Below are 19,808 nucleotides of genomic sequence, written 5' to 3'. Positions count from 1 at the left end.
TCCTGTGATTGAGCCTCCGTCCGCTCCCGTCCTCGGGGGGTTATATTTGGGGGATGGTTGGAGCAGTTGGATCTGCGCGGTCATTAACACTAATTCCTTCTTCCTTCTTTGCTGAATCGCCGGCGTCTAAAGCGAATTCCTTCCAATAATCAGGACTTTCCGATATTTTCCTGTTTACGTTGTTTACTAATAACCTGTGATCGTTCGGGATGTCTGCGGCACCGAGGAATCTCTGATCTGTGCGGATTGTAGTTTACCTTTTATATTTAGGATCTACCTATGGGCAGCAGGCGGCGATACGTTGATGACCCCATTAGGTTGGAGACCCCCTGTGCCCCAGAGATGCTTTTGACCCAGATATATCCCTGAAGGCCGCAGCATCCAGTTCTTGATTCCAGCACTGGGGTGAGATATCCACTTACTAGAAAGCTGCTGCTGCAGCATAGAGGTTGTTACTTAGCTTTACTGAGCTGTGTAGCTGTGAATCCAGTATTTCCACTACCGAAATCAATAGCAGCATATGTCTATCATTATACAACAGTACTGAGCAGTGTAGCTTAAATCCAGCACTGAGAAATAAACATTAGAAAGCAGCGTCATGGGGGACAGTGTTTCGCAGTACTAAGCAGTGTAGCTGCTAATCCAGCACTTCGACTAATGAAGGCAATAGCAACATGTCTATTTGTTATACAACAGTATTGAGCAGCGTAGCTTAAATCTAGCATTAAGGGATAAACATTAGAAAGGAGCAACATGGGGGACATTGTTTCGCAGTACTAAGCAGTGTAGCTGCATTAGAAAGCAGTTGCTCGGGGGACAGTGCTTGGCACTACTAAGCAGTGTAGCTGTGAATCCAGGATTTTGGCTAGCGGAGGCAATGGCAACATGTCTGTTATTATTCACCAGTACTGAGCAGTGTAGCTTAAATTCAGCATTGAGAAAAATTAGAAAGCAGCGGCATGGGGGGCATTGTTCTGCAGTGTAGCTGTGAATCCAGCATTTTGGCAAGATAAATACTAAAAAGCAGCAGCAGCAGCATGTTTATTCATTTTACAGCAGTCCTGAGCAATGAAATCTAACCCTGAGAGAGAAACAGCAGCAGCGGCATGGCATTGGTTCACAGTATTAAGCAGTGTAGCTGTGAATCCAGCATTTTGGTGAGATTTAAACACTAGAAAGCAGCCTCCTGTCTATTTATTATACAGCAGTACTGAGCAGTGAAATCCAACATTGAGATATTAAAAATTGGAAAGCAGCGGCATGGGGGACATTGTTCTGCAGTGTAGCTGTGAATCCAGCATTTCGACTAGCAAAGGCACTAGCAACAGGTCTAGTGTTATACAACAGTACCAAGCAGCATAGCTGTAATCCAGCATTAAGAGATAAACATTAGAGAGCAGCGGCATGGGGGACATTGTGCTGCAGTACTAAGCAGTGTAAGTGTGAACCTAGTATTTTGTGAAATGGACAAGCTGCTGCTTTTAGTGTTTATTGTTATACAGCAGTACTGAGCAGTTACATTTAACACAGAGCTAAAAATTAGAAAGCAGCGGAACGGGGGGGGGGGGGGGGCATTGGTTCACAATACTAAGCAGTGTAGCTGAGAATCCAGCATTTTGATTAGGTAAGTGATAGAAAGCAGAAGCCGCTTGTGTATCATTATACATCAGTACTGTGCATTGTAGCTTTAATCCTGCAGTGGGAGATAAACATTAGAAAGCAGTTGCATGGGAGACATTGCTTTATACTACTAAGCAGTGTAGCTGTGATTCCAAGATTTTGGCTGGCGGAGGCAATAGCAACATGTCATCGTTATTCACCAGTACTGAGCAGTGTAGCTTAAATCCAGCACTGAGCAACATTAGAAAGCAGCGGCATGGGGGACATTGCTTTGCACTACTAAGCAGTGTAGCTGTGACTCCAGTATTTTGGCAAGATAAATACTACAAAGCAGCGTATCTATTCATTATACATCAGTACTGAGCAGTGAAATCCAACACACAGAGATAAAGTTTATAAAGCAGCGACATAGGTGACATTGTTCTGCAGTACTAAGCAGTGTGGCTGTGACTGCAGCATTTCGGCTAGCAGAGGCAATGGCAACCTGTCTATTGTTATTAACCAGTACCGAGCAGTGTAGCTTAAATCCAGCACTGAGCAACATTAGAAAGCAGCGTCATGGGGGACATTGTTCCGCAGTACTGAGCAGTGTAGCTGTAAATCCAGCATTTTGGCTAGAAGAGGCCATAGCAACATGTCTATTGTTATTAACCAGTACTGATCAGTGTAGCTTAAATCCAGCACTGAGCAACATTAGAAAGCAGCGTCATGGGGGACATTGTTCCGCAGTACTGAGCAGTGTGGCTGTGACTCCAGCATTTTGGCTGGATAAACACTAAAAAGCAGCCTCATGTCTGCTCATTACAGAGCACTGAGGAAAGCTACATTTTGGAGAACTAGTAGCGATATTGAGTTGTAGTGTTATGGTGGGGTATGCTCACGCTGCAGTGATCACTGGGGACTGGTATCCTATTCTTGCCCCCCGTTCCCCGCTGTCGGGGCCGGACTCCCCCACTTATTACCGTCCGTCCTCCGCTTCCATCTGCCGCTGTTTATTTTTATCTCTGGGAATAAACAGGATTTGGGTTCTGTCTGTTGAGGAGGAGATGTCCTCACCCCCACCGCGTCCTCCAGAAGTTGCCCCCAGTAATTGTCGCCCCCTCCTCCCCTCGTTCCTTTCTCATTCTAATTGAATCCACCCGGTGCAGTAATTGAAGCCACCGCCGGCGCGCCTTTGTTTCATTACCACCAGTCTTGTTCTGTTCCACTTGATTTATTTTATGTCTTGGATTTTCTTCTCCCACTAAATATTTTTTTTTTTTTTTGCACGGGGGTCCTAATAGCTCTGGTGGCTTGGCACGTGGATCCAGAACTTCTTTACCCCGGTCACCAGATTGACATTCTGTTTTGATCATTTCCATGGCAGAGTTTTACAATGGAGCATCCCCGCGGTGGTGGCGCGGCCGCTGCGCAGCGCGTCCTGTTTATTTCTCACTTTTATGGCTTTGTTTTCTGTTTCGGCAAAATAAGAACCTTGTGAGGAACGAGAAAGGTCACACCGCGGGCCTGGTAACAATAACCGGACACTGGGCGGCAAAGGGGCTGCAGGAGGCCAGGTCCTGGGCCATTCATACTTCTATAATGGCATAAGTAATGACCATCACTGATAAATAGCTGTGCGAATGTATGTGTTCCCCATCCTCGACGCTCGGGGGAGTTGCGGGTCCTGGATGTAGTAGACGCTCTGGGGAGGTGCGGGTCCTGGATGTAGTAGACGCTCGGGGATGTGCGGGTCCTGGATGTAGTAGACGCTCGGGGAGGTGCGGGTCCTGGATGTAGTAGACGCTCGGGGGAGGCGCGGGTCCTGGATGTAGTAGACGCTCGGGGGAGGCGCGGGTCCTGGATGTAGTAGACGCTCGGGGGAGGTGCGGGTCCTGGATGTAGTAGACGCTCGGGGGAGGTGCGGGTCCTGTTTGTAGTAGACGCTCGGGGAGGTGCGAGTCCTTTATGTAGTAGACGCTCGGGGAAGGTGCGGGTCCTGGATGTAGTAGATGCTTGGGGGAGGTGCGGGTCCTGGATGTAGTAGACGCTCGGGGAAGGTGCGGGTCCTGGATGTAGTAGATGCTTGGGGGAGGTGCGGGTCCTGGATGTAGTAGACGCTCGGGAGAGGTTCGGGTCCTGGATGTAGTAGACGCTCGGGGAAGGAGCGGGTCCTGGATGTAGTAGATGCTCGGGGGAGGTGCGGGTCCTGGATGTAGTAGATGCTCGGGGGAGGTGCGGGTCCTTTATGTAGTAGATGCACGGGGGAGGTGCGGGTCCTGGATGTAGTAGACACTCGGGGGAGGTGCGGGTCCTGGATTTAGTAGACGCTCGGGGGAGGTGCGGGTCCTGGATGTAGTAGATGCTCGGGGAGGTGTGGGTCCTGGATGTAGTAGACACTCGGGGGAGGTGCGGGTCCTGGATGTAGTAGACGCTCGGGGGAGGCGCGGGTCCTGGATGTAGTAGACGCTCGGGGGGAGGTGCGGATCCTTTATGTAGTAGATGCTCGGGGGAGGTGCGGGTCCTTTATGTAGTATATGCTCGGGGGAGGTGCGGGTCCTTTATGTAGTAGACGCTCGGGGGAGGTGCGGGTCCTGGATGTAGTAGACGCTCGGGGGAGGTGCGAGTCCTGGATGTAGTAGACGCTCGGGGGAGGTGCGGATCCTTTATGTAGTAGATGCTCGGGGGAGGTGCGGGTCCTTTATGTAGTAGACGCTCGGGGGAGGTGCGGGTCCTGGATGTAGTAGACGCTCGGGGGAGGTGCGAGTCCTGGATGTAGTAGACGCTCGGGGGGAGGTGCGGATCCTTTATGTAGTAGATGCTCGGGGGAGGTGCGGATCCTTTATGTAGTATATGCTCGGGGGAGGTGCGGGTCCTGGATGTAGTAGACGCTCGGGGGAGGTGCGGGTCCTGGATGTAGTAGACGCTCGGGGGAGGTGCGAGTCCTGGATGTAGTAGACGCTCGGGGGGAGGTGCGGATCCTTTATGTAGTAGATGCTCGGGGGAGGTGCGGGTCCTGGATGTAGTAGATGCTCGGGGGAGGTGCGGGACCTGGATGTAGTAGACTCTCGGGGAAGGTGCGGGTCCTGGATGTAGTAGACACTCGGGGGAGGTGCGGGTCCTGGATGTAGTAGATGCTCGGGGGAGGTGCGGGTCCTGGATGTAGTAGACGCTCGGGGAGGTGCGGGTCCTTTATGTAGTAGATGCTCGGGGAAGGTGCGGGTCCTTTATGCAGTAGATGCTCGGGGGAGGTGCGGGTCCTTTATGCAGTAGATGCTCGGGGGAGGTGCGGGTCCTGGATGTAGTAGACGCTCGGGGAAGGTGCGGGTCCTTGATGTAGTAGCTGCTCGGGGGAGGTGCGGGTCCTTTATGTAGTAGATGCTCGGGGGAAGTGTGGGTCCTGGATGTAGTAGACGCTCGGGGAAGGAGCGGGTCCTGGATGTAGTAGACACTCGGGGGAGGTGCGGGTCCTGGATGTAGTAGATGCTCGGGGGAGGAGCGGGTCCTGGATGTAGTAGACGCTCAGGGAAGGTGCGGGTCCTGGATGTAGTAGACGCTTCGGGGAAGGTGCGGGTCCTGGATGTAGTAGATGCTCGGGGAAGGTGCGGGTCCTGGATGTAGTAGATGCTCGGGGGAGGTGCGGGGCCTGGATGTAGTAGATGCTCGGGGGAGGTGCGGGTCCTGGATGTAGTAGTTACTCGGGAGAGGTGCGGGTCCTGGATGTAGTAGATGCACGGGAGAGGTGCGGGGCCTGGATGTACAGTTATGTCCAGAAATATTTGGACAGTGACACAATTTTGGCGAGTTGGGCTCTGCATGCCACCACATTGGATTTGAAATGAAACCTCTACAACAGAATTCAAGTGCAGATTGTAACGTTTAATTTGAAGGTTTGAACAAAAATCTCTGATAGAAATTGTAGGAATTGTCACATTTCTTTACAAACACTCCACATTTTAGGAGGTCAAAAGTAATTGGACAAATAAACCAAACCCAAACAAAATATTTTTATTTTCAATATTTTGTTGCGAATCCTTTGGAGGCAATCACTGCCTTAAGTCTGGAACCCATGGACATCACCAAACGCTGGGTTTCCTCCTTCTTAATGCTTTGCCAGGCCTTTACAGCCGCAGCCTTCAGGTCTTGCTTGTTTGTGGGTCTTTCCGTCTTAAGTCTGGATTTGAGCAAGTGAAATGCATGCTCAATTGGGTTAAGATCTGGTGATTGACTTGGCCATTGCAGAATGTTCCACTTTTTTGCACTCATGAACTCCTGGGTAGCTTTGGCTGTATGCTTGGGGTCATTGTCCATCTGTACTATGAAGCGCCGTCCGATCAACTTTGCGGCATTTGGCTGAATCTGGGCTGAAAGTATATCCCGGTACACTTCAGAATTCATCCGGCTACTCTTGTCTGCTGTTATGTCATCAATAAACACAAGTGACCCAGTGCCATTGAAAGCCATGCATGCCCATGCCATCACGTTGCCTCCACCATGTTTTACAGAGGATGTGGTGTACCTTGGATCATGTGCCGTTCCCTTTCTTCTCCACACTTTTTTCTTCCCATCATTCTGGTACAGGTTGATCTTTGTCTCATCTGTCCATAGAATACTTTTCCAGAACTGAGCTGGCTTCATGAGGTGTTTTTCAGCAAATGTAACTCTGACCTGTCTATTTTTGGACTTGATGAATGGTTTGCATCTAGATGTGAACCCTTTGTATTTACTTTCATGGAGTCTTCTCTTTACTGTTGACTTAGAGACAGATACACCTACTTCACTGAGAGTGTTCTGGACTTCAGTTGATGTTGTGAACGGGTTCTTCTTCACCAAAGAAAGTATGCGGCGATCATCCACCACTGTTGTCATCCGTGGACGCCCAGGCCTTTTTGAGTTCCCAAGCTCACCAGTCAATTCCTTTTTTCTCAGAATGTACCCGACTGTTGATTTTGCTACTCCAAGCATGTCTGCTGTCTCTCTGATGGATTTTTTCTTTTTTTTCAGCCTCAGGATGTTCTGCTTCACCTCAATTGAGAGTTCCTTAGACCGCATGTTGTCTGGTCACAGCAACAACTTCCAAATGCAAAACCACACACCTGTAATCAACCCCAGACCTTTTAACTACTTCATTGATTACAGGTTAACGAGGAAGACACCTTCAGAGTTAATTGCAGCCCTTAGAGTCCCTTGTCCAATTACTTTTGGTCCCTTGAAAAAGAGGAGGCTATGCATTACAGAGCTATGATTCCTAAACCCTTTCTCCGCTTTGGATGTGAAAACTCTCATATTGCAGCTGGGAGTGTGCACTTTCAGCCCATATTATATATAGAATTGTATTACTGAACATGTTTTTGTAAACAGCTAAAATAACAAAACTTGTGTCACTGTCCAAATATTTCTGGCCCTGACTGTAGTAGATGCTCGGGAGAGGTTCGGGTCCTGGATGTAGTAGATGCTCGGGGGAGGTGCGGGGCCTGGATGTAGTAGACACTCGGGGAAGGTACGGGTCCTGGATGTAATAGACGCTCGGGGAAGGTGCGGGTCCTGAATGTAGTAGATGCTCGGGGGAGGTGCGGGTCCTGGATGTAGTAGACGCTCGAGGAGGTGCGGGTCCTTTATGTAGTAGATGCCCGGGGGAGGTGCGGGTCCTGGATGTTGTAGACGCTCGGGGGAGGTGCGGGTCCTGGATGTAGTAGACGCTCGAGGAGGTGCGGGTCCTTTATGTAGTAGACGCTCGGGGAAGGTGCGGGTCCTGAATGTAGTAGACTCTCGGGGGAGGCGCGGGTCCTGGATGTAGTAGACGCTCGGGGGAGGTGCGGGTCCTGGATGTAGTAGACGCTCGGGGGAGGTGCGGGTCCTGGATGTAGTAGACGCTCGAGGAGGTGCGGGTCCTGGATGTAGTAGACGCTCGAGGAGGTGCGGGTCCTGGATGTAATAGACGCTCGGGGAAGGTGCGGGTCCTGAATGTAGTAGATGCTCGGGGGAGGTGCGGGTCCTGGATGTAGTAGACGCTCGAGGAGGTGCGGGTCCTTTATGTAGTAGATGCTCGGGGGAGGTGCGGGTCCTGGATGTAGTAGACGCTCGGGGAAGGTGCGGGTCCTGGATGTAGTAGATGCTTGGGGGAGGTTCGGGGCCTGGATGTAGTAGACACTCGGGGAAGGTGCGGGTCCTGGATGTAGTAGACGCTCGGGGAAGGAGCGGGTCCTGGATGTAGTAGACGCTCGGGGGAGGTGCGGGTCCTGGATGTAGTAGATGCTCGGGGGAGGTGCGGGTCCTAGATGTAGTAGATGCTCTAGGGAGGTGCGGGTCCTGGATGTAGTAGACGCTCGGGGAAGGTGCGGGTCCTGGATGTAGTAGACGCTTCGGGGAGGCGCGGGTTCTTGATGTAGTAGATGCTCGGGGAAGGTGCGGGTCCTGGATGTAGTAGATGCTCGGGGGAGGTGCGTGTCCTGGATGTAGTAGATGCTCGGGGGAGGTGCGGGTCCTGGAGTTAGTAGATGCTCGGGGGAGGTGCGGGTCCTGGATGTAGTAGATGCTCGGGGGAGGTGCAGGTCCTGGATGTAGTAGATGCTCGGGGGAGGTGCAGGTCCTGGATGTAGTAGATGCTCGGGGGAGGTGTGGGTCCTGGATGTAGTAGATGCTCGGGGGAGGCGCTGGTCTTTATGTAGTAGATGCTCGGGGGAGGTGCGGGTCCTGGATGTAGTAGTCGCTCGGGGGAGGTGCGGGGCCTTTATGTAGTAGACACTCGGGGGAGGTGCGGGTCCTTTATGTAGTAGATGCTCGGGGGAGATGCGGGGCCTTTATGTAGTAGATGCTCGGGGGAGGTGCGGGGCCTTTATGTAGTAGATGCTCGGGGGAGGTGCGGGGCCTTTATGTAGTAGATGGTCGGGGGAGGTGCGGGGCCTTTATGTAGTAGATGCTCGGGGGAGGTGCGGGGCCTTTATGTAGTAGATGCTCGGGGGAGGTGCGGGTCCTTTATGTAGTAGACGCTCGGGGGAGGTGCGGGTCCTGGATGTAGTAGACGCTCGGGGGAGGTGGGGGTCCTGGATGTAGTAGACGCTCGGGGAGGTGCGGGTCCTGGATGTAGTAGACGCTCGGGGGAGGTGCGGGGCCTTTATGTAGTAGACGCTCGGGGGAGGTGCGGGTCCTTTATGTAGTAGACGCTCGGGGGAGGTGCGTGTTCTTTATGTAGTAGACGCTCGGGGGAGGTGCGGGTCCTTTATGTAATAGACGCTTGGGGGAGGTGCGGGTCCTTTATGTAGTAGATGCTCGGGGGAGGTGCGGGTCCTGGATGTAGTAGACGCTCGGGGGAGGCGCGGGTCCTTTATGTAGTAGATGCTCGGGGGAGGTGCGGGTCCTGGATGTAGTAGATGCTCGGGGGAGGTGCGGGTCCTTTATGTAGTAGATGCTCGGGGCAGGTGCGGGTCCTTTATGTAGTAGACTCTCGGGGGAGGCGCGGGTCCTAGATGTAGTAGATGCTCGGGGGAGGTGCGGGTCCTTTATGTAGTAGACGCTCGAGGGAGGTGCGGGGCCTTTATGTAGTGAATGCTCGGGGGAGGTGCGGGGCCTTTATGTAGTAGATGCTCGGGGGTGGTGCGGGTCCTTTTATGTAGTAGATGCTCGGGGGAGGTGCAGGTCCTGGATGTAGTAGATGCTCGGGGGAGGTGCGGGTCCTGGATGTAGTAGATGCTCGGGGGAGGTGCGGGTCCTGGATGTAGTAGATGCTCGGGGGAGGTGCGGGTCCTGGATGTAGTAGATGCTCGGGGGAGGTGCGGGTCCTGGATGTAGTAGATGCTCGGGGGAGGTGCAGGTCCTGGATGTAGTAGACGATCGGGGGAGGCGCGGGTCCTTCATGTAGTAGAGGCTCGGGGGAGGTGCGGGTCCTGGATGTAGTAGATGCTCGGGGGAGGTGCGGGTCCTGGATGTAGTAGATGCTCGGGGGAGGTGCGGGTCCTTTATGTAGTAGATGCTCGGGGGAGGTGCGGGTCCTTTATGTAGTAGACGCTCGGGGGAGATACGGGTCCTTTATGTAGTAGATGCTCAGGGCAGGTCCGGGTCCTTTATGTAGTAGACGCTCGGGGGAGGCGCGGGTCCTGGATGTAGTAGATGCTCGGGGGAGGTGCGGGTCCTTTATGTAGTAGATGCTCGGGGCAGGTGCGGGTCCTTTATGTAGTAGACGCTCGGGGGAGGTGCGGGGCCTTTATGTAGTAGATGCTCGGGGGAGGTGCGGGTCCTTTATGTAGTAGACGCTCGGGGGAGTTGCGGGGCCTTTATGTAGTAGATGCTCGGGGGAGGTGCGGGTCCTTTATGTAGTAGACGCTCGGGGGAGGTGCGGGTCCTGGATGTAGTAGACGCTCGGGGGAGGTGGGGGTCCTGGATGTAGTAGACGCTCGGGGAGGTGCGGGTCCTGGATGTAGTAGACGCTCGGGGGAGGTGCGGGGCCTTTATGTAGTAGACGCTCGGGGGAGGTGCGGGTCCTGGATGTAGTAGACGCTCGGGGGAGGTGCGTGTTCTTTATGTAGTAGACGCTCGGGGGAGGTGCGGGTCCTTTATGTAGTAGACGCTCGGGGGAGGTCCGGGTCCTTTATGTAGTAGACGCTTGGGGGAGGTGCGGGTCCTTTTATGTAGTAGATGCTCGGGGGAGGTGCGGGTCCTGGATGTAGTAGATGCTCGGGGGAGGTGCGGGTCCTTTATGTAGTAGATGCTCAGGGCAGGTCCGGGTCCTTTATGTAGTAGACGCTCGGGGGAGGTGCGGGTCCTGGATGTAGTAGATGCTCGGGGCAGGTCCGGGTCCTTTATGTAGTAGATGCTCGGGGCAGGTGCGGGTCCTTTATGTAGTAGACGCTCGAGGGAGGTGCGGGGCCTTTATGTAGTAGATGCTCGGGGGAGGTGCGGGGCCTTTATGTAGTAGATGCTCGGGGGAGGTGCGGGTCCTTTTATGTAGTAGATGCTCGGGGGAGGTGCGGGTCCTGGATGTAGTAGATGCTCGGGGGAGGTGCGGGTCCTGGATGTAGTAGATGCTCGGGGGAGGTGCGGGTCCTGAATGTAGTAGATGCTCGGGGGAGGTGCGGGTCCTTTATGTAGTAGATGCTCGGGGGAGGTGCGGGTCCTTTATGTAGTAGATGCTCGGGGGAGGTGCGGGCCCTTTATGTAGTAGATGCTCGGGGGAGGTGCGGGTCCTTTATGTAGTAGATGCTCGGGGGAGGTGCGGGTCCTGGATGTAGTAGATGCTCGGGGGAGGTGCGGGTCCTTTTATGTAGTAGATGCTCGGGGGAGGTGCGGGTCCTTTATGTAGTAGATGCTCGGGGGAGGTGCGGGTCCTGGATGTAGTAGATGCTCGGGGGAGGTGTGGGTTCTTTATGTAGTAGACGCTCGGGGGAGGTGCGGGTCCTGGATGTAGTAGATGCTCGGGGGAGGTGTGGGTTCTTTATGTAGTAGATGCTCGGGGGAGGTGTGGGTTCTTTATGTAGTAGACGCTCGGGGGAGGTGCGGGTCCTGGATGTAGTAGATGCTCGGGGGAGGTGTGGGTTCTTTATGTAGTAGATGCTCGGGGGAGGTGTGGGTTCTTTATGTAGTAGATGCTCGGGGGAGGTGCGGGTCCTTTATGTAGTAGATGCTCGGGGGAGGTGCGGGTCCTGGATGTAGTAGATGCTCGGGGGAGGCGCGGGTCCTTTATGTAGTAGACGCTCGGGGGAGGCACGGGTCCTGGATGTAGTAGATGCTCGGGGGAGGTGCGGGTCCTTTATGTAGTAGATGCTCGGGGCAGGTGCGGGTCCTTTATGTAGTAGACGCTCGGGGGTGGTGCGGGTCCTGGATGTAGTAGACGCTCGGGGGAGGTGTGGGTCCTGGATGTAGTAGATGCTCGGGGGAGGTGCGGGTCCTTTATGTAGTAGATGCTCGGGGGAGGTGCGGGTCCTGGATGTAGTAGATGCTCGGGGGAGGTGCGGGTCCTTTTATGTAGTAGATGCTCGGGGGAGGTGTGGGTCCTTTATGTAGTAGATGCTCGGGGGAGGTGCGGGTCCTGGATGTAGTAGATGCTCGGGGGAGGTGCGGGTCCTGGATGTAGTAGATGCTCGGGGGAGGTGTGGGTCCTTTATGTAGTAGATGCTCGGGGGAGGTGCGGGTCCTTTATGTAGTAGATGCTCGGGGGAATTGCGGGTCCTTTATGTAGTAGATGCTCGGGGGAGGTGCGGGTCCTTTATGTAGTAGATGCTCGGGGGAGTTGCGGGTCCTTTATGTAGTAGATGCTCGGGGGAGGTGCGGGTCCTTTATGCAGTAGATGCTCGGGGAAGGTGCGGGTCCTTTATGCAGTAGATGCTCGGGGGAGGTGCGGGTCCTTTATTTAGTAGATGCTCGGGGGAGGTGCGGGTCCTGGATGTAGTAGATGCTCGGGGGAGGTGTGGGTCCTTTATGCAGTAGATGCTCGGGGGAGGTGCGGGTCCTGGATGTAGTAGATGCTCGGGGGAGGTGCGGGTCCTTTATGTAGTAGAGGCTCGGGGGAGGTGCGGGTCCTGGATGTAGTAGATGCTCGGGGGAGGTGCGGGTCCTGGATGTAGTAGATGCTCGGGGGAGGTGCGGGTCCTTTATGTAGTAGATGCTCGGGGGAGGTGCGGGTCCTTTATGTAGTAGATGCTCGGGGGAGGTGCGGGTCCTTTATGTAGTAGATGCTCGGGGGAGGTGCGGGTCCTTTATGTAGTAGATGCTCGGGGGAGGTGCGGGTCCTTTATGTAGTAGATGCTCGGGGGAGGTGCGGGTCCTTTATGTAGTAGATGCTCGGGGGAGGTGCGGGTCCTTTATGTAGTAGATGCTCGGGGGAGGTGCGGGTCCTTTATGTAGTAGATGCTCGGGAGAGGTGCGGGTCCTGGATGTAGTAGATGCTCGGGGGAGGTGCGGGTCCTGGATGTAGTAGATGCTCGGGGGAGGTGCGGGTCCTGGATGTAGTAGACGCTCGGGGGAGGTGCGGGTCCTGGATGTAGTAGACGCTCGGGGGAGGTGCGGGTCCTTTATGTAGTAGACGATCGGGGGAGGTGTGGGTCCTTTATGCAGTAGATGCTCGGGGGAGGTGCGGGTCCTGGATGTAGTAGATGCTCGGGGGAGGTGCGGGTCCTTTATGTAGTAGATGCTCGGGGGAGGTGCGGGTCCTGGATGTAGTAGACGCTCGGGGGAGGTGCGGGGCCTTTATGTAGTAGATGCTCGGTAGAGGTGCGGGTCCTGGATGTAGTAGATGCTCGGGGGAGGTGCGGGTCCTGGATGTAGTAGATGCTCGGGGGAGGTGCGGGTCCTTTATGTAGTAGATGCTCGGGGGAGGTGCGGGTCCTTTATGTAGTAGATGCTCGGGGGAGGTGCGGGTCCTTTATGTAGTAGATGCTCGGGGGAGGTGCGGGTCCTGGATGTAGTAGACGCTCGGGGGAGGTGCGGGGCCTTTATGTAGTAGATGCTCGGTAGAGGTGCGGGTCCTGGATGTAGTAGATGCTCGGGGGAGGTGCGGGTCCTGGATGTAGTAGATGCTCGGGGGAGGTGCGGGTCCTTTATGTAGTAGATGCTCGGGGGAGGTGCGGGTCCTTTATGTAGTAGATGCTCGGGGGAGGTGCGGGTCCTTTATGTAGTAGATGCTCGGGGGAGGTGCGGGTCCTTTATGTAGTAGATGCTCGGGGGAGGTGCGGGTCCTTTATGTAGTAGATGCTCGGGGGAGGTGCGGGTCCTTTATGTAGTAGATGCTTGGGGGAGGTGCGGGTCCTGGATGTAGTAGATGCTCGGGGGAGGTGCGGGTCCTTTATGTAGTAGATGCTTGGGGGAGGTGTGGGTCCTTTATGTAGTAGATGCTCGGGGGAGGTGCGGGTCCTTTATGTAGTAGATGCTCGGGGGAGGTGCCGGTCCTTTATGTAGTAGATGCTCGGGGGAGGTGCGGGTCCTTTATGTAGTAGATGCTCGGGGGAGGTGCGGGTCCTTTATGTAGTAGATGCTCGGGGGAGGTGCGGGTCCTTTATGTAGTAGATGCTCGGGGGAGGTGATGGCTCTGCTGATACATTGTAACAACCTATGTGGGCATGGTGGGGAGGGAAATGTACAGTAGAAGTTTTCTGGGGAGCAGTGATTGGGGGGGCTTTTAGCGCTTCTGGCTCTTCGGTTTCCATCTTGTAAGACCTCTCTTTGCTTTCGGTGAATGTAAACACTGCACATCCATAGATTCATCCTCTACAGAATCGGGAGATGCTGTGGTGTCTGGTGTCTGCCCGTAGGTGGCGCCCACGTGGCATGGTGTAAGCCTGCACCTTTCCGTGTGCAGAGACAACGTGAGACGGGCATGGGGCAGTGCAAGAAATGTCCGCGCTTCTGTCAGAGATTTTGCATCATTTTTGCTTTGTTGATTTTTTGTTGGGTTAAGAAAATGTATAAAGTTGTCATTAAAAAAAAAAGTCCCAGTGTTCTGGAGATGGGCAGGCAGCGACCAGCCACAGCCAGAGCTGCGCTCAGCATTCTGCTGCCTCTGGGCTGCACTGATCAGACGCCCGGATCTGACTGATGGGAATTTGGATGTGCGGGTCTCAGTAGTGACCGCTATCGCTGCTTTTCTCCTTGTAGGTCTGTATACGATGGAGAGGAGCACAGTCACTTTATGGAGAAGCTGGAGGTGCGGATCCGGAACCACGACCGCGAGATCGAGAAGATGTGTAACTTCCATTATCAGGGATTCGTCGATTCCATCACTGAGCTGTTGAAAGTGCGCGGGGAGGCGGAAAAACTGAAGGTGAGTGTGCGGGCAATGGTGCGCCCCTGAGCGCGCGGGGGGCGGTCAGTGGTGCGCCCCTGAGCGCGCGGGGGGCGGTCAGTGGTGCGCCCCTGAGCGCGCGGGGGGGCGGTCAGTGGTGCGCCCCGGAGCGCGCGGGGGCCGGTCAGTGGTGCGCCCCGGAGCGCACGGGGGCCGGTCAGTGGTGCGCCCCGGAGCGCGCGGGGGCCGGGAGATGTTACACCTCGGAGCAGTCAGAAAATCCTGTAGATGCTGGTACATGAAGAGACCCATAGAGGGCAGAGTAGAGCATGGCTGCCCTCACATGCTGCATCTTTTACTCTTTATCAGACCCTTTTATCTGCTCTGGATATTTATATAGGTTTTCTTGAAGCGGGTGTCAGCAGTGTGTCGCTTTCAGACAGGGCAGATTTTTTTATAGATAATTCTGTGACAGGTTTTCGGGTCTTGACATATTTTGTACTAGTGCTATACCGCGGTGTCCAGACAACGAAGACTGGACATGTGACCAGGTCTCGGGCTATGCCGCTATGTACAGCTTTTATCTCGGCAGTTCACAGGTCGTCCATTTATATTCTTTCTGTTGCAGAACCAAGTGATGGACACTAATAGGCGACTGCAGCTGGACGGGGCGGAGGTAATGCTGTATACAAAGCTGTGACATCGAAGGAGGACCGGAAGAGCTGAGCTGTGATTGGTGGTACCGGAGGGATCACAGGAGGAGCTGAGCTGTGATTGGTGGTACCGGAAGGATGACCGGAAGAGCTGAGCTGTGATTGGTGGTACTGTAGGGATGACAACAGGAGCTGAGCTGTGATTGGTAGTACTGGAGGATTCACAGGAGGAGCTGAGCTGTGATGGTACTGGAGGGATGATGAGGAGCTGAGCTGTGATTGATGGTACCGGAGGGATGACAGGAGGAGCTGAGCTTTGGTCGTACTGGAGGAGCTGAGCTGTGATTGGTGGTACCGGAAGGATGACCGGAGGAGCTGAGCTGTGATTGGTTGTACCGGAGGGATCACAGGAGGAGCTGAGCTTTGATTGGTGGTACTGGAGGGATGACAGGAGGAGCTGAGCTGTGATTGGTGGTACTGGAGGGATGATAGGAGGAGTTGAGCTTTGATTGGTCGTACTGGAGGAGCTGAGCTTTGATTGGTGGTACTGGAGGGATGACAGGAGGAGCTGAGCTGTGATTGGTGGTACTGGAGGGATGATAGGAGGAGTTGAGCTTTGATTGGTCGTACTGGAGGAGCTGAGCTTTGATTGGTGGTACTGGAGGGATGACTGGAGGAGCTGAGCTGTGATTGGTGGTACTGGAGGGATGACAGGAGGAGCTGAGCTGTGATTGGTTGTACTGGAGGGATGAGTGGAGGAGCAGAGCTTTGATTGGTGGTACTGGAGGAGCAGAGCTTTGATTGGTGGTACTGGAGGACCTGAGCTGTGATTGGTAGTACTGGAGGGATGACTGGAGGAGCTGAGCTGTGATTGGTGGTACTGGAGGGATGATTGGAGGAGCTGAGCTGTGATTGGCAGTACTGGAGGGATGAGCGGAGGAGCTGAGCTGTGATTGGTGGTACTGGAGGACCTGAGCTGTGATTGGTAGTACTGGAGGGATGACTGGAGGAGCTGAGCTGTGATTGGCGGTACTGGAGGGATGAGCGGAGGAGCTGAGCTGTGATTGGTGGTACTGGAGGGATGACTGGAGGAGCTGAGCTGTGATTGGTGGTACTGGAGGGATGATTGGAGGAGCTGAGCTGTGATTGGCAGTACTGGAGGGATGAGCGGAGGAGCTGAGCTGTGATTGGTGGTACTGGAGGACCTGAGCTGTGATTGGTAGTACTGGAGGGATGACTGGAGGAGCTGAGCTGTGATTGGCGGTACTGGAGGGATGAGCAGAGGAGCTGAGCTGTGATTGGTGGTACTGGAGGGATGACAGGAGGAGCTGAGCTGTGATTGGTCGTGCTGGAGGAGCTGAGCTGTGATTGGTGGTACCGGAGGGTATATGTAGAATAGTTGTATAATATTTCCTGACACTGAGCGCTCTGCTCGCTCCGTCCTCAGTTATTATCCACCATGAAGGATCTGCAGCAGTGCCGCATCCAGCAGAGGAACATCGCTGCCACCGTGGAGAAGCTGAGCCTGTGCCTGCCAGGTAGTGGGTTGTGTTCACACTGAGCAGCGTGTTTCGGCACGTCCTGCGCTCCTCCCGGGGTGCACATTATTGTTGGGGTGATCGGGGATTGTTCTGTTTTTCTTCTGATTTTACTGTGTGTCTTTTGTTTTTTAGTGCTGGAAATGTACAGTAAATTACGGGAGCAGATGAGGGCGAAGAGGTGAGTGCTCGCCTTCCCCGTAGCGCAGAGATGTGCCGCCAGTGCTGTGTGATAAGTCCTCCGCCTGCAGAGCTGTGCACAAGGTGTATACCCTCCAGAGCTGGAATCTCTCAGCGGTGCTGGGGCGCGCGGACTCCCTCCCGGAGGGCGCGCGGACTCCCTCCCGGAGGGCGCGCGGACTCCCTCCCGGAGGGCGCGCGGACTCCCTCCCGGAGGGCGCGCGGACTCCCTCCCGGAGGGCGCGCGGACTCCCTCCCGGAGGGCGCGCGGACTCCCTCCCGGAGGGCGCGCGGACTCCCTCCCGGAGGGCGCGCGGACTCCCTCCCGGAGGGCGCGCGGACTCCCTCCCGGAGGGCGCGCCGACTCCCTCCCGGAGGGCGCGCGGACTCCCTCCCGGAGGGCGCGCCGACTCCCTCCCGGAGGGCGCGCCGACTCCCTCCCGGAGGGCGCGCCGACTCCCTCCCGGAGGGCGCGCCGACTCCCTCCCGGAGGGCGCGCCGACTCCCTCCCGGAGGGCGCGCCGACTCCCTCCCGGAGGGCGCGCCGACTCCCTCCCGGAGGGCGCGCCGACTCCCTCCCGGAGGGCGCGCCGACTCCCTCCCGGAGGGCGCGCCGACTCCCTCCCGGAGGGCGCGCCGACTCCCTCCCGGAGGGCGCGCCGACTCCCTCCCGGAGGGCGCGCCGACTCCCTCCCGGAGGGCGCGCCGACTCCCTCCCGGAGGGCGCGCCGACTCCCTCCCGGAGGGCGCGCTGACTCCTCTCTGCTGGTTTGCCCCAGTGTGTCAGTGCAGGTGAGATGAATGGGTGCGGGGTGCAGACGATCACTGACAGTAGGCAGCAGTGTCTCTATAGCACTGTACAGGACAGCTTTATGCTGTGGCTGAGCTGCCGTGTCCCCTCCGTTGCAGACATTACCCCGCACTGAAGACCCTGGAGCAGATGGAGCACACGTACCTGCCGCAGGTCAGCCACTACCGCTTCTGCCGCACCATGGTGGAGAACATCCCCAAACTGCGGGAGGAGATCAAGGACGTCTCCATGTCTGACCTGAAGGACTTCCTGGAGAGCATCCGCAAGCACTCGGAGAGGATCGGGGAGTCTGCCATGAAGCAGGTAAGACGCCACCCCCCAGACTACAACCCCCCGCTTGTCGTGTCCTCGTGGGGTCCGCACAACATTCTCACCTGGGTGGTCTCCACTCTATCATATATCACGATCTGCCGGATCACACAATTCCCTGTCATTATCAGACTTGCAGCATAACATGTCAGTGCTCTGGACGGAGTGGCGGAGGCATCAACCTTTATTCAGCTCTCTTGATGACACAGAGAACTTTTCCTGCTCGGGGGGTGGAGGAGGCTCTGCTCGGGGGGTGGAGGCGTCTCTGCTCGGGGGGTGGTGGCGTCTCTGCTCGGGGGGTGGTGGCGGCTTTGCTCGGGGGGGTGGAGGCGGCTCTGCTCGGGGGGTGGAGGCGACTCTGCTCGGGGGGGTGGAGGCGGCTCTGCTCGGGGGGGTGGAGGCGGCTCTGCTCGGGGGGTGGAGGCGGCTCTGCTCGGGGGGTGGAGGCGGCTCTGCTCGGGGGGTGGAGGCGGCTCTGCTCGGGGGGTGGAGGCGGCTCTGCTCGGGGGGTGGTGGCGGCTCTGCTCGGGGGGTGGAGGCGGCTCTGCTCGGGGGGTGGAGGCGGCTCTGCTCGGGGGTGGAGGCGGCTCTGCTCGGGGGGTGGTGGCGGCTCTGCTCGGGGGGTGGAGGCGGCTCTGCTCGGGGGGTGGAGGCGGCTCTGCTCGGGGGGTGTAGGCGGCTATGCTCGGGGGTTTTAGGCGGCTCTGCTCGGGGGTTGTAGGCGGCTCTGCTCGGGGAGTGTAGGCGGCTCTGCTCGGGGGGTGTAGGTGGCTCTGCTCGGGGGGTGTAGGCGGCTCTGCTCGGGGGTTTTAGGCGGCTCTGCTCGGGGAGTGTAGGCGGCTCTACTCGGGTGTAAGTGGCTCTGCTCAGGGGGTGGAGGCGGCTCTGCTCGGGGGCCGGTGGAGAGGCGGCTCTGCTCGGGGGCCGGTGGAGAGGCGGCTCTGCTCGGGGGCCGGTGGAGAGGCGGCTCTTCTCGGGGGCCGGTGGAGAGGCGGCTCTTCTCGGGGGCCGGTGGAGAGGCGGCTCTGCTCGGGGGCCGGTGGAGAGGCGGCTCTGCTCGGGGGCCGGTGGAGAGGCGGCTCTGCTCGGGGGCCGGTGGAGAGGCGGCTCTGCTCGGGGGGCCGGTGGAGAGGCGGCTCTGCTCGGGGGGCCGGTGGAGAGGCGGCTCTGCTCGGGGGCCGGTGGAGAGGCGGCTCTGCTCGGGGGCCGGTGGAGAGGCGGCTCTGCTCGGGGGCCGGTGGAGAGGCGGCTCTGCTCGGGGGCCGGTGGAGAGGCGGCTCTGCTCGGGGGCCGGTGGAGAGGCGGCTCTGCTCGGGGGCCGGTGGAGAGGCGGCTCAGCCCCTGGCCGCTGCCTCCTGGTAGAAGTCGCCCGTGTCCCATTGGTCCCCGGGGCTTTTATTTGCAGGGGACGTCTTGTTTTCGGGGTACGTGATCTGTAGGGGCAGTAACCCTCATTCTGCAGCACAGCTTGGTCCAGTCACTTCCTCCTCCCGTGTCGCAGGGTCTTTATCTGTTGCCCCCCGGTTTGCAGTGCCATGACATTGACATCCCTGACGCTTCAGCCAGAGTTAGTGAGTGGTGGTTGCAGCGGACGGTGCGTCCTCCCCCTGGAGCGTCGCTCGGTGGCTTCACAGTTAAGTTTTAGGCATTGCTGATTAGAAGCGGTCACGAGCTCGCCCACACTGTGACCACATGGGTGTGACGTCTGGAGTGGGCTCAGGAGCTGAGATCGCACTGTGCCCAGCAGATGGCTGCCCGTGTGCAGCTGTGACTATTAGCGCCAACTGAAATATAAACATTGCTACCGTCGTCCTTGTGATGACCCAAGGATTCAGGCTGGCACTAGAAGGCTGCAGAGGATCGTCTTCCGCAGTGTGTGGCCTTCTGATGGGGACGTGCAGGGAGTATGGCAGTGCCCGCAGAGCCACAGGTTGGCGAGCACTTATATAGGACCTGTATGACGCTGGCTCTGGAGCCCGTGCATTGCTGGGTGGGTGGTCCTCATATTG

The 19,808-nt window shown here is 56.7% G+C and overlaps 1 protein-coding gene across 2 annotated transcripts in view; it reads left to right on the top strand.

Moving 5' to 3' along the window:
* The window catches only part of EXOC6B (exocyst complex component 6B), a 299,724-nt gene that overhangs the window by 33,982 nt on the left and 245,934 nt on the right, over positions 1–19,808 (top strand). For both annotated transcript variants that reach the window (XM_075346201.1, XM_075346210.1), the window contains exons 2-6: positions 14,182–14,347; positions 14,937–14,984; positions 16,409–16,499; positions 16,635–16,680; positions 17,589–17,793. In XM_075346201.1, coding sequence (XP_075202316.1) covers positions 14,182–14,347; positions 14,937–14,984; positions 16,409–16,499; positions 16,635–16,680; positions 17,589–17,793 — 556 coding nt within the window. The remainder of the gene's footprint in view (positions 1–14,181; positions 14,348–14,936; positions 14,985–16,408; positions 16,500–16,634; positions 16,681–17,588; positions 17,794–19,808) is intronic.

The sequence above is a fragment of the Anomaloglossus baeobatrachus genome, chromosome 1 (genome assembly GCF_048569485.1).
Source record: "Anomaloglossus baeobatrachus isolate aAnoBae1 chromosome 1, aAnoBae1.hap1, whole genome shotgun sequence".
In the NCBI taxonomy this organism is placed as follows: Eukaryota; Metazoa; Chordata; class Amphibia; order Anura; family Aromobatidae; genus Anomaloglossus; species Anomaloglossus baeobatrachus.
Note: the sequence above shows the minus strand (reverse complement) of the source record. Positions and strands in the feature narration are given on the sequence as shown.